The sequence below is a fragment of the Pagrus pagrus genome, assembly GCF_965226575.1.
Source record: "Pagrus pagrus genome assembly, chromosome: 22".
NCBI lineage: Eukaryota > Metazoa > Chordata > Actinopteri > Spariformes > Sparidae > Pagrus > Pagrus pagrus.
The window spans coordinates 2,039,255-2,052,358 of record NC_140204.1 but is presented as its reverse complement, the minus strand read 5'-3'; the positions used below and the strand labels follow the sequence as shown (position 1 = coordinate 2,052,358).

The following is a 13,104-nucleotide window of genomic DNA, read 5'->3' as shown; positions in this document are numbered from 1 at the left end:
AGGAAACAGATTTAAATTTTCTGATAAGAAACACAAGAAATACAGAATAAGGGCTCTGAGAGGCTACAAACTTGTGCAAAACAGTTATTTATTAACTGATATGTGAACCACAAGATTACAGAAAAAACAGGCAGCACCTTGAATGCATCCAGAAATTCACTGTACAGCATGAAAGTCATTGTTTCTGTGCCTTAAAGTTGCTATTTGTAAGAAACTTTTTATAGTCTCATTCTCAACTCGTCAATTAATGACGCTCCGGGATTGTAGGACGGGTCGGCCGCCATCCCAAAGAGTCAATGTTTCTTACAAGTAGCACCGTTAAGAAAATAAATACCGATAAATAACGAAACAGGGAAAAGAGAGGAGTGTGCCCTCGAGGTCGGAGGTAAAAGGAGCTTTGGCAACTTGCAGAACCAGACAATTCCTGAACAGTACCCATAAATCTTCCAAGAACTAAGAGTTGCACCAAGTGATGAAACTCTAAAAGTTAAGACTCACTCCTGGTAATGATTAAAGTTATCCACATAGCATCTCAGCCCTTAAGAGAGCTACGAAGGTGAAAATCTTGCACTAGGAATCGGGAGGAGGACTTTCAGAGGACTTATAACAGTCTTAAGCAGAGGAGATAATGGTGAAAAAGAATAGGAGGAACGAGAAACATTGTCTGGACACTGAATGACAGTGACTTAATGAAACTGACACCTCGGACAAGTGTCTGCACAGCAGGGCTGAGTACGCAACAGGGGATTCAATGTAATTAATGGAAAAAAAACTGCGTGACTCTGCACCTTTCACTTACAACTGAATGTATCGACGTCGCTGAGAAACATGACACTTGGTGCAAGAGAGGATGGCACACCAGGTGCAGCCATCTTAGTGTGATTGGCCTCACAGTTTGCACAATCCAACACCGTGGTGTTATACACCTTCAATCAGAAAGAAAAACAACTACATATATTGTAAAAGTCCTTTCAAAGCCAAATTAAGAAGTGCTTTTGAAAAGAAGAAGACACGCCAAACCCTTTCATTCCAGCTCCACAGGATCGAGAGCCTCCACATCTGCAGCCTCGGCCAGCAGCTCCTCCAGAACCACCTCATTCTGCCCGATGTCCTCAAACTGGGTCAACAGTTCTCTCCGGACCGTCGGGATGGTTTTATACTCGGAGGACGGTGGCAGGTCTGAGTCTACAGGCTGCAGCTTGATATGTGGGATGTCTCCAGGAGGCGTAGCTGCCTTCTTTCTCTGGTTGCGAGTCTTGTCCATCTGGTCCATGTCAGTTTGGAGCGCTTGATGGCTCTGATGATCAACGCTGAACGGTAACGCCGACTGGCAGGACCCGGAGCAGGCTCGCAGCTTCATGTCAACGTCCACCTGGTAACGTAAGCAACAAGCAGTCGACACAACGTTAGCATGCAGTGCCCTATTTCAACATGGTCCATAGTGGAAGTGCATTTAGGGCGTAGCCAAGTTCCTTTTTAAACTTAATTTCAGAAGAATTACATTTTTTTCTCCATGTGTGAAACAGAGTAAAAAAAAAGGTTTCAGGACTTTGTTTTTTTTTTTCATGAGTGACATTAAGGAAAAAAAAAAAAAAAAAAGTCGAGCAGGGGGAAAAGAAAAATACATCTGACCCCGAATGGAAACATATTTTTTTACAAAAATTTTTTTGTGTGAAACTGACTAAGAAAAAAAATATTGTTAAGTGAGTGTACCAAGTGTTTTTCATGCGTGACACAGATTTAAAAAGAAAAAACACTTTTTGTGAAAATTATGTTTTAACCCGGATGGAAAAAAATTTCAGGAGAAAAAGTGTTTTATTCATGTGTGACACAGAAATGATTTTAGAAAATTTGAGAAATTTTTGGGGTTTTTTGGGAAGGGGGAAAAAAACAACTGTGTGTGTGAAAATATTTTTTGTCTATTTTTTTTCATGCATGACATGGAGTGAAAAAAGTTTCCAGAGGGGGCAAAGAAAATTTTTTTTATGTGAAAAAAAAAAAACCTGGAGAAAGTCATTTTTGTTTTTCATGTGTGAAAAGAGTTTTTTTTTTTTTAAATTCCAAAGAGGAAATAAAAATATGAGAAACCAAGTGAAAACATTTTTTTTTCGGGAGATTTGTTTTTTCATAACTAAATAAATCACGACTAAAAAAATGTTTTAATTGAGGGGGAATAGAAAAAAAATTGAAACCAAGTGGAAAAAAAATGTTGGAGATTGTTCTCTGGAAAAAAAAATTCACACATGAAAAAAGTTTTCTTCTGAAATGTTTTGTGCTAGACAAAAAAGTTTCTGGAGGGGGAAAAAAATATTCAGGAGAAATATTTTACATCATGTGTGACAGAGTGAAAAAATAAATCAGGAGGAGAAGAAAAGAAATAATGTGAAACCTGCGAAAAAACATTTGTGAAAAAAAGACAAATGCCTGCCTCAAACAAAAACTGTAAAGTTGCAGGTAGTAAAACCAAAACAATGAGCTGAAAGGGGCTAAAACACTCCACAGAACTGACGGGGATATTGTCATTGCAAGCACCATCTTCCATATTACATGTGGTGATTTGATGCGTTGATAATAAAACGAGGAGAACAGATTAGTGCAGCTTTAAGGATTTAAAATAAACAACACTATAGATTCTTCTGACGTTGAGTATACCTCCCGTCCAACTCACCTCGGTGCGATACAAGTCCTCCAGCTGTTTCTGGGCGTTGCGACGCAGCTCGTCGAGTTCCTGCGACAGTCTGAACGACCGTTTCCGTAGTGTCGTGAGATTCCTGGCCAATCCTTCCGCTTGTTCCACGAACTTCAGCTCTGAAGCTGCAGACAAACATTTAATTATTGTATTCTGTCCAGCGAACCAAATCAAACAGTCAGCGAGTCACAGTCAGTCTTACTGTATCTGTTGACTATGACTCGTCGGTTGTAGCTGTAGATGTGCGTCACCGCCTTCATGGACTTCTCAGCCACGTCTTCGTACGTCTTTGCTGTCTCACACACCTTCGCCAGCTTTCTCTCCACCTCGCTCTCCATCTGTGACATCAAACCCTGGAGTCTGCAGCCAGACGGGCATTTAGAGACCTTTGGAGAACACGAGGGTTTACAAGAAGGTCCGAGAGAATTAACAAGCAGCTTTGGAGATCAATAACCATAAATATACTGCGACAGATGAAACTATGTTGTTCTCTCTGTGACTTTTATTCTCTATTCTTGTCTCTAAGCTGGTGTAGGCTATTTTAGCCTTCTTTCCTATTTCTTAACTTGTTTTAATATTTTGTTTTAATGTATTTTTAAATGTTTCTAATGTAATTTTTCCATTGTAGCCTACGTTCCTATTTCTAGACCTGTTTTAAAATTCTTTTAATGTATTTTTTATGCGCCTGTAAAGCACTTTGAGTTACCTTGTGTCTGAATTGTGCTATACAAATAAACTTGCCTTGCCTATATTAAGCCGAATAACTAAAAACAGTGCGATATCATTTAGATGCAGTGCTGCCCAGCCGACAGAGTTTCATATGGAATATAAAGTGCAGCTGTGTGTCTTACCCAGTCATCATCTGAACACAGAGGGACGTCTTTTTTCGCTCGACATTGTTGCTTTTTGTACGTTTTCCTGCGAGGCTGTCGGCCATCTTGATTCTGCTGCTTCAGCCTCACACACACTGCAGACAGACAAACACAAACACAAACAGGACTGTGACCTAAAATGTGACCTGCAGCGGTGTTTGTATTCTGTCACTGCTCTGAAGTTCAGATTGTTTAAATGATTTCATCTCCTACTTTTGTGTTTGTTTCATTTTTTGGTCACATCAACTGTGATTTTTCCTCAGTGAAAAGTTCAAACTGCCTTTAAACAAAACTCGATTACCAACTGGGCAAACTGAATGAACACTTTATGTAGAAATTGTAGGTATGAATTTAATCTAATCAGACTAAGTCTTTTAGTTTATTCACATCGACTCAACATGATAGAAAAACATTGCATTAACTGAGACACTTGTGTAACGAAATTAGATGTAAAAATATGTTTGAGTGTTGGAAAACTGAGGACATTTCTGAAAAGTTGGCAGATTTTAAGAAAATGAGCAGCTTTGCGAATTGTGAGGATGTTTGAGAAATGAAAGGACGTGTGAATAGCTAAGATTTTATTTATTGTTTGTGAGAACATACTGAGAGCATTTCTGAAGAAGGGTTATTTGGGGTATGTGAGGACCTTTACGTAAAATTGTAAAAGAAGAACATAAAACTGTTGATACATGAAGGAAATAACATTTGTTTTTAATTTGACTTTTAAATTGAAAACAAATGTTATTTCCTTCATGTATCAAGTTTTATGTTCTTATGTTTGACAATGTTTTCATTTAGTATTTTATGTAAGGTTGTGTAATAATTAACAATTCATACATTGAACTTGTGTAATAAAGTTAGACTAACATGTAATTAAAATACATAAATAAGTCACTGTTCTAAGCAAATTATTTTTGGTGAGAGTGTAAAGGTATATTTCTACTACAGTAAGTCAACACACAGGTGATTTGAATTGAGATCACTTTAATATTAAAGTTCTTTTTATGTCTGAAAACACATTGCAAAGAATAATAAATGTAACACTTTTTGTGTGCAGTATATTTAAATATAATTACTTTAATAGTCAAAGACAAATGGTAAGAACAAGTCTCAAGACAATTCACAATTAACATTTATGAAATTGGTCAATAGTTTATGTTGTAACAATATAGGTCAATATTTTTTTGTATTGGTATGAACGTAAGTGTTTTGTTGTGTTATATAGCCCTTTCATGCACAAATAAGTAAATCACAAAGTACCGATTCTTTCATGTTTGTTTTGACTATTAAACAATTAACAGGACATCAGGACAGCTTTTTTCAATATTGTTAAACAAGTAAAATATCTTAACAATGACGTTTTTCAAGACTGTTTAACACTTAAAATATCACTACAATAACTTTTTTCAATATGTGTTGTGTTGAAGTAATTACATTATGCATCAGTGGCATAAAAAGTGATTCAGGAATAACTGTTTAAATCCTTTTATTCTGAGAAAACCAGGCAGGTAAAAACTATTTTTCAACAAAATAAGTAAGGAACATTTGAGCCTTAAGTATCATGTACACAAAACATTTTTCTTAAAGATTTTTTTCTACAACTGAAAATACATCTATCCACCTGCAGTGGAAGTTACGCGCCAAAGGGCCACTATTTAGAAAAATGGGTCTATATTTACATACAGTACAATCTGTAGACTGTTTAATTAAACTATTCCAGAGAAAATAATATCAAATTTTTAAAAAGAAAATGCACAGATAAGGATTGGACAAATGCATTTTTAGTGATTGAGACATGCTACTCCAACTTAAATGGTTAAATATTGCTCCAAATATCTGCCCACCACCACACGTTAAAGAGTTTGATCTAAAATAACACCACAAACCAGAGTAGCTGAAGTGAACATTGAATCTTTATTCATTGAGCAGAGGTCAGTCATTTCTCCATACAGAGTTGAACATTGTTGAAACATCAGGTCGTTCCTAGAACACTGATCAGATAATCCTCACAAAGAGGTCAGTGACATTTACATAAGCAAGAATCAACACAAACACCCACGCTGACAAACTGACACTGTTTGACATGATTTTGAAATCTCAGAATGATTTACGAACAGATCAACAGTCTGAAGGTCTGAAACCACCTTTGATTTTTGGCCTCTAACATGTCCTGTTTTTTGCGCCTGTTGCCTGTTTTGTAAGCACATTTTCATGGGGTTTAAATAGATTCTGTGTCTAAAAGCGTGTACTGATCATTTCTTCGTATGTCCTATTAAAAAGCTGCAGATCGGATAAACATCCTGACAGTTTTCAGGCTGTAAGTAGCCGTTTTATACGTCACCCAAACAACTCCGTTTTCTATCTCATATGGTGAGTTTTTCTCCGGGTCGTACGTGCCTTTATAATACATCCCATTCAAGTTAGCTGACTGGCAGTTGTTGTACCACCACCCGCCCCCGTACATCTCTGCACAATTCTCCTCCCACTTGTCATTGTCTTTGTCAAAAGTGCTGAATTTCATCCCGTTGTGCGACAGGTAAGATGCCATATCAGACTTAGGCATCACCAGCGCGTCCCCGGCATCCCCGGTGTACCCCGACACATGCAGCGGGTACCCCTCCTCCTCTGAGCCAACCCTGATTATGTACTCCGCACTAGCTACGCCCCCTTCCCAATCCTCCAGCTCCACCTTTAGCATGGTCTCACCCTGATTGGTCAACAGGTGGAGGTTCTGGTTGCCTAACCAGAGCTCCCCCTTGCCCTTTGCGTCGACTGAGCCGAACCCGGTGCGATATTCGGCCCAGGTGCGGTTAAAGCTAAGCGCGCCAGTCTCTCTTTGCTGGACTAACAACCACCCACCCATAAGCCCCTCCTGCTGGCAGTAAACCTCCACTACCTGTGTGGAGTCGGTGCCGCCGGGTCTGATGTTAAACAGGCCGTTTGTTTCCCCTTTCAGATGGTTCTGGTAGGCTTCGACACAATCTGCAAACAGAGAGGGGCACACCGCAAACCGCAAGTTAGCTTGGACCACCTTGGCTCGGCTAGCTCAAATTGACTGCTAAATGATGAAAGCGCAAACGGTCTCTTTCCCTAATTAACCCCCGTCAATCTGCATCCGGAGAATCTGCACGACTTTTTGGCACATAAAAATCTGGCTGGCGCTACTAATGAGGACAAAAAGATCATGTGCTCTGGGATGTTTCTGGGAATATCAGATATTTCTGAGTTTTGTCCTAGATTTATCTGCGTGCTTCTACCATCTGCAGTTCCTGAACCCGAGTTGTAAGCGTGCTTCACCTCAATTTAACTGCTAAAACCAGCTTTTACTCAACCCATTTTTGTCGATCTGCATTTGAAATTTTGTGGGTGCAAAAGAACTTCGCATAGTCTTTAGTTTCTATTCATAATGACGGCAAAGTCCTCAGTAATTATCTAATACATCACACTGAATGTGAAAATCTTTAAGCTTGAGTAACAACAATAACAATTACTATGTTCACTTCATTGTTTGGTACATAGGGCTAGCTAGCAAGCTAGCTGACGCTAAAGCATGCTGTCTAGCTGACTGCGCCGTAGTGGCCCCTACAGATTTTACTCCACGTCTGATGTTTCGGTACCTTTTCCTATATAATCTGCCTGCCGCTCGACACGCCTGGTCTTCACACTCCGGGCGTGGAAATCTGGAACGTCATCTTCTGCATTGTCCGTCATAAACCCGCCGAGGTCAAGCCCATCAGCGGCAAAAGGGTCCCCAAACCCAGTTTTGGCATCTCCTAAGATGCTTCCCTTGGCACCACCGCTGTGGACGAGGGTGGGGAAGAGGGAGCCCATCCCTCCCTTGGTACTGTCTGCCAGGGCCTGGCACTCGGGGCCTCCCTCATACACCTCCTCCACTCTCTCCACTGGCCCGTCCTTCGTGTGGACGACGGTCCTCCTGGTGCTCTTGGTGCAGCTGATGGTTTGTGTGGACATGTGGGTCGTACCGGAGCTGCCGTGGCCTGGAAGCCCTCCACCTGTACCGAATGAATCGCTGCTGCCTCCGAGCTCAGTGATGGAGGAGGAGGACGAGGAAGACGAGGACGAGGAGGATGATGAGAATGTAGGTGGAGAGTAGGAAGTACCTTGGACCTTGGAGATGGTTGCCGGGGATGAACTGGAGCCTTCCTCCCCAAGGACCAACTGGACCATAGGCACCTGGGGACGAAAAGGATAGATGACTTGAGCATGAGTGGTCATGGTTCTAGAAAAGGTGGGGTGTTTTTGTGCGAATTATAGATTATGGACAGCTCTTCCTTAAGATGAACTGGAGTGTTTTCTGGCAAAATAAGTTATATGGGAGCAAAACCTCTCATACCATAAGCAAAATAATGTGATATCATATCTTTGCCTTCTACTACCAAGGGATGGCAGGACGACCAGCAGAAGTAGCCTCAGTAGCAAACCATTAGCTAAGTGAAGCTGCGATGTGGAGTACACCAGGTAGTGGACCCCCAAAGCTTTGAGCACAATGCCAGTTGGTTGTCATCTTTGAATCTCTCGGTTATTTTGAGATATGGCGTTATAAATCCAAAATGGTGGCAGGATACAGAGATGCACCAAGATCCAATAACAACTAAAGAATACAACACTTTGATTTGGGGACGGTCTACTTTCACTTCAGGACGTGTTGAAAGAGTCTGAAACTGTCACAAGTGTTGAGTTACAAACCAACACATTGTAGGTTTTGTCTTTTTTCATGGGATTTGTTTGCCGTGTCCTTCGCGAACCAATATAACGTGTCACTCACATCATTGAACACGTCTTCTCTCCGCTGTGCTGCCACAGATCCGGTTGTGTCCTTGGACTTGTAGATGCTGTCCACGATCTGGTCCTGCAGCGGCCGGCTCTTCATCACGTACAGCGTCTTCACGGACTCTGCTCTGCTCTGAGCCGACTGGGAGTCCAGCTGGTTAACCTGGGAAACAGACAGACACAGAGTGGCTTCTCACTAAAAGACAATACAAAGCCTGATTTAGGGCACCAGCACTATCAAAACCTGATTGTTGTGATGTTTGGTGTTTTCAGGTTTACTTTTGCTGATACATAATGAGACTATATGGTGATATGTCATAAGTGTTGTCTTTTCCTGGTTTTAAGGCTGCATTACAGTAAAGTGATGCCAGTTCTGAACTCACCAGCCTGTTCTACTTGTTCCAGTACTTGTCTTTACCCACTCAGTCATTATATCCACATTACAGATGATAACTGATCAGAAACCTCATCGCGTTAGCATTTTGTAAATATGCCTTACCTGTTTGTCCAGTTCCACGTAGCTCTCGTGGTCCACCTGGAACTCGGAGTAGCCTTGACAGGATCCTTTGCAGGAACGGAGCTTAATATCGATATCAACCTGACAGGAGACAAAGAGTCGGGAATGAGCTGCATCGAGTTTAAATTCTCAAAGTAAACAGACAAAGTCGGACTACAACTGTGTTAAAAATCTGTGCTAACAAATTAAAGTTGAGACATCTGCCCGACAAAAGCAAAACGCAGTCGCTCACCTACATGTTTAGTACAAACTGACGTTCTCGTAAAAATTTAAATCTGTTCACTTTTTGTTTATCTTTTTTAAGGACCGTGTAAAATTCAAATGTATTCAGTTTAAGTTACTCGACATTACTAAATGACTGCTAAACCCAACAATGATGGATAACACCTTGCTAAAGCTAACTAGCTTAGCAGATGTCGGCTACAACCTACAACCTGGTGACAAGATACAATTAAACTACATATTCAAATGTTGTAAAATTAGTTTATAAGTTAAATGGACGAGAAATCTGACATAACACATTTTGTTGTCTGAAAACTTGACTCCATTCACTGTCGTTCTTTCCTTCTGCCTTTGTAGCGACATCAGTGAATATCAATGAATGCAAACATGTCTTCTCATCGTGTCTACGTACCTCCAGCCTCTGCATCTCCACCACCTGGTCTTTGACTCGATCCTTCAGGGCGGCCAGGATCCTCAGCTGGCGGTCGATCTTGATCTTCATGTCTGTGATCCTCTGGCGCAGATTCTGGGCCAAGTCGTAGTAGTTGGTGTTGTGACCTGGTGGAGGAAGAGAGTGTGAATCTTAACCCTAACCCAGACCGACTGACACCTGGCAAACATTCAGACTTCGACCAGAGTTTGGTGCTAAATTCTGCATCAACTTTAACACCAACATAAATCTAAAAACGTCTCCTTGTTCAGTTAAAGTTGAACTCACCAGCATCGGTGGTGAGTTTGTCCTTCAGGTAGTCGTAGGTCTGTTTGGTAGCCAGGTCAGCGGAGCGTTGCTTGGCCGTGTTCTGATCCAGGAGGCTGCGGATCTTCTCGATCCTCTTCAGCAGACTGTGGTCGTATTTGTTCATCAGACCCTCGATCCTGCAGCCCGACGGGCATTTAGGGCCCTGAAGAGATGGAAAGGGGATGTTCCTCATTACTTACAGCGCAAAAGAAAACTGTAACTTTAAATAATTTGTGTTTCCACAAGAGAGAAGAGCAGGAGGATGAAATCTGAGCTCAGGAAATTTTACATCATCAATGTGAAAAAGTAGAGATGGACTCGTACCCATTCGTCAGTTGTGCAGAAAGGCCACTCCTTCTGAGAGGCACATTTCTCACTTCTGGTGCCCTGCTCCACTGGACGAGCTCCTCTCGGGTCGATTGAGGCTCCCTCAAAACAGACAGAGAGTGCAGATGTTTACGGACCAGCAGAAAAATACTGAACGTTTCTATTTTATTATTCATCTCTAATGTAGTTTAAGATACCATGAGCAAAATAAAAATATAAAAAAATATTATAATTTCATGTGACAGAAAGCAACAAACAATCATTCATCCTAAAGTCATACTTGACTAAAAGTGAAGACATCATGTTAAAATATTACTTAAACTTAAAGCTACCCAAACAAATAGTACTTGAGTAAAAGTATCTTATATTAAGTCTGTTGAACAATTATCAGATCTGAAAATAAGCATTTTTCTAATCATGAAGACGATAAAATAATCTAAAATGTTGCTCCTTTGTCTCTGAAGCAGAGTGCAAGCTGCAAAGTAACTATGACTAAAGCTCTCAAATAAATGAAGCGGAGTAAAAAGTACAGTATTTGCTTGTAAAATGATGAGAAGTACAAAGTACCTCAGAATTGTACTCGAGTACAGTACTTCAGTCAATGTCCAATTATATGTTTGGGAGAATCAGTTTGTAAATCTTTGCGTATTAAAGATCGTCGGTGTCGTGAGACTTACATGTGAAGCCACACCGATGATAAAACAGAAGAGTAGACCGAGTCGCTGCATCTTTGTTTCTGTCCTTGTTCCTCTGTGTGAAGACGAGTCGCTGAATGCTGCTTCAGCGCGGCCGACGGATCATTTGAACCCTCCGGTGACTCATCAGGACACGTCTGCTCGGTCCGATCAGTGTTGAGTAACCTCAGCTGATCGATGTGGAGGCTGTTTGTCGTACTGTGTGTGTCTTTGTGAAAATGTACACAAACACAGTGACCGCTCAGTTCAGTCGCTTCAGGACTTCCCGGCATTTGATCCAGAATGTTTTCTCACAGCAAACAGTGACAAACAGAACTGACAGTTACAGTTCTGATCCAGCGATGACTCCAGCGATGACTAACTGATGAGTGAAAGAAAAACATTACAGCATCGACTCATTAAAATCAGTTTTGTTGTCTGAACATTGTGTGGAAACGTTTTGTGTCTTTAATTTTAATGTTTTATTTCAATCTTTGTATGTTTATTTTCTGTTAAGTGCAGTAAATTGTATCACTGTGTTTTATTAAAGGGTCATTCTATGAAAACTCACACAGAGAGAAGAACTGTTGCAAGATCATGTCATGGATTTAAAAAATAAATTAATTAATTAATGGGACCTTGTAAAATCCTGTGTCTATACTTTTTTGTGATTATTTTAAGTTTGGGCTAAAGTCGTCACTTTAGTGTTTGTGTACTCTGTACATCAACTGCTTATTTTTCACTGGATCAGGTTGAAATTAACAATATCTGACATAATAATGAATATTTTTTTATTTTTACCTGAACAAACATCTTTGCTAGTTTTCACTTTATTAACTCAAATGTTGAGTTTGTGTCATTAATGGAGCTCAGTCACATTTATAAGTGACACAGATGTTGTTGAACATAACATCAGAGCTGAAAACACACTTTTTAAACATATTTTGACTGTAAATTCTCTCGAGAAGGATTATAAACGTCTTTGAAAACTTCTTGTTTGAGTGTTGATGTTCTTTGAAGACATAAAACAAACAAAGATGTTATATTACTCCGTCATTTTTATAGATTTCTAATTTTGTAGCAGATTTTTTGATTGTTTAATTTTGTTTGATGACAGACGTCTAGTTTTTCTACAGGATTATTACCATGAAGACGTTTCAGTAGTGTTTATTAAACTCAAACTTTAATTTCAATTCATTTCAATTCTCCAATTATCACAACTTTAATCCAATAATAAAACTTAACTGTTAACCCACAATTTCATCTGATTTTCTGGAGGAACAGAACATTAAAACATCACTCTGAGTCTCTTCCAGGCATTCGTACCAACCTTGTGATGATCGGACCTCTGACCCAGTTCTTCCTCCATCACTCAGCGGTGTCCACAGGTCAGGTGTGAAGAGCTGGAGATCACTGAGGAGAATGCAGAAACAGCACCACCTGCTGGAGATATGTGACTAATGATCAGTTTCAGATTGTCAAAAGGTCGACAGAGCAGACAGAAGTGAATTTATTAGACTTTCTAAATAAGGTCACATTACTAATACGTATATAGTAATTGGCAATAATGTAGATAATAAAGGAACTTGCATGTCACAGATGAGGTGGAGGAGATGAACCATGTGAACGGATCAGCAGGAGGACGGCGTTTGATTTTCATTTAGAGAGGAGGGAACACACAGAAACTACTTTTCATCTTGTTCGTGAAGTATAACTGAAATCATTTGTGTTGCTGATTAACTTTGTCGTACATGCTGACAGAAGACGCCTCCTTGTAACCAGCTCGACCTCCACGTCCACATAAAAAAGTCCAAACTCTCAGAGTCTCTAATCCTTCTTGTTGTGTGTGAGCCGGTGGTGTGTGAGGTGCTGCAGCAGCCTGAAGCCCTTCTTACAGAGCTCGCACTCAAACGGCTTCTCTCCGGTGTGGATGCGCAGGTGCTTGGTGAGGTTGCTCGTGTGGTTGAACTGCTTCCCGCACTCCTTACAGACGTAGGGTTTCTCTCCGGTGTGGATCAGCTGGTGCCTCTTCAGAGTTGCAGTCTGGGTAAAGCACTTGCCGCACTGGGAGCAGCGGTGGGGTTTCTCCGCCGTCGCTTGGCACTCGTGATCGGTCAGCTTGGCGAGCTTGTCGAACTTCTGCCCACACAGGGAGCAGCGCGGTGGTTTCTCCTCGTGAGCAGACTGGTGCACCTTCAGCCCTGATGGATGGGAGTAGCTTTTCTCGCACTTGTCGCACTTGTACGGTTTCTCCCCCGTGTGGAGGCGCTCGT

The 13,104-nt window shown here is 40.8% G+C and overlaps 1 protein-coding gene across 4 annotated transcripts; it reads right to left on the bottom strand.

Annotated features, from left to right (window-relative positions):
- Positions 1 to 71: 71 nt before the first annotated feature.
- LOC311251119 (fibrinogen alpha chain-like) lies at positions 72 to 12,662 on the bottom strand. 4 transcript variants are annotated; one of them, XM_084343428.1, is made up of 13 exons: positions 12,422 to 12,662; positions 12,162 to 12,271; positions 10,835 to 11,213; positions 10,155 to 10,259; positions 9,810 to 9,993; positions 9,504 to 9,649; positions 8,852 to 8,950; positions 8,348 to 8,515; positions 7,179 to 7,755; positions 3,541 to 3,656; positions 2,892 to 3,075; positions 2,669 to 2,814; positions 72 to 1,372 (listed from the first exon to the last, which is right to left on the bottom strand). In XM_084343428.1, the coding sequence occupies exons 3-13, from the start codon at positions 10,883 to 10,885 to the stop codon at positions 1,025 to 1,027; spliced, it is 2,124 nt and encodes a 707-aa protein (XP_084199554.1). In that variant the 5' UTR covers positions 10,886 to 11,213; positions 12,162 to 12,271; positions 12,422 to 12,662; the 3' UTR covers positions 72 to 1,024. The 4 variants fall into 4 exon arrangements, with proteins under 4 accessions (XP_084199554.1, XP_084199553.1, XP_084199551.1 ...); XM_084343427.1 differs by having other exon boundaries at positions 7,683 to 7,755; XM_084343425.1 differs by lacking the exons at positions 72 to 1,372; positions 2,669 to 2,814; positions 2,892 to 3,075; positions 3,541 to 3,656 and adding an exon at positions 5,457 to 6,543.
- Between the last annotated feature and the right edge of the window lie 442 nt (positions 12,663 to 13,104).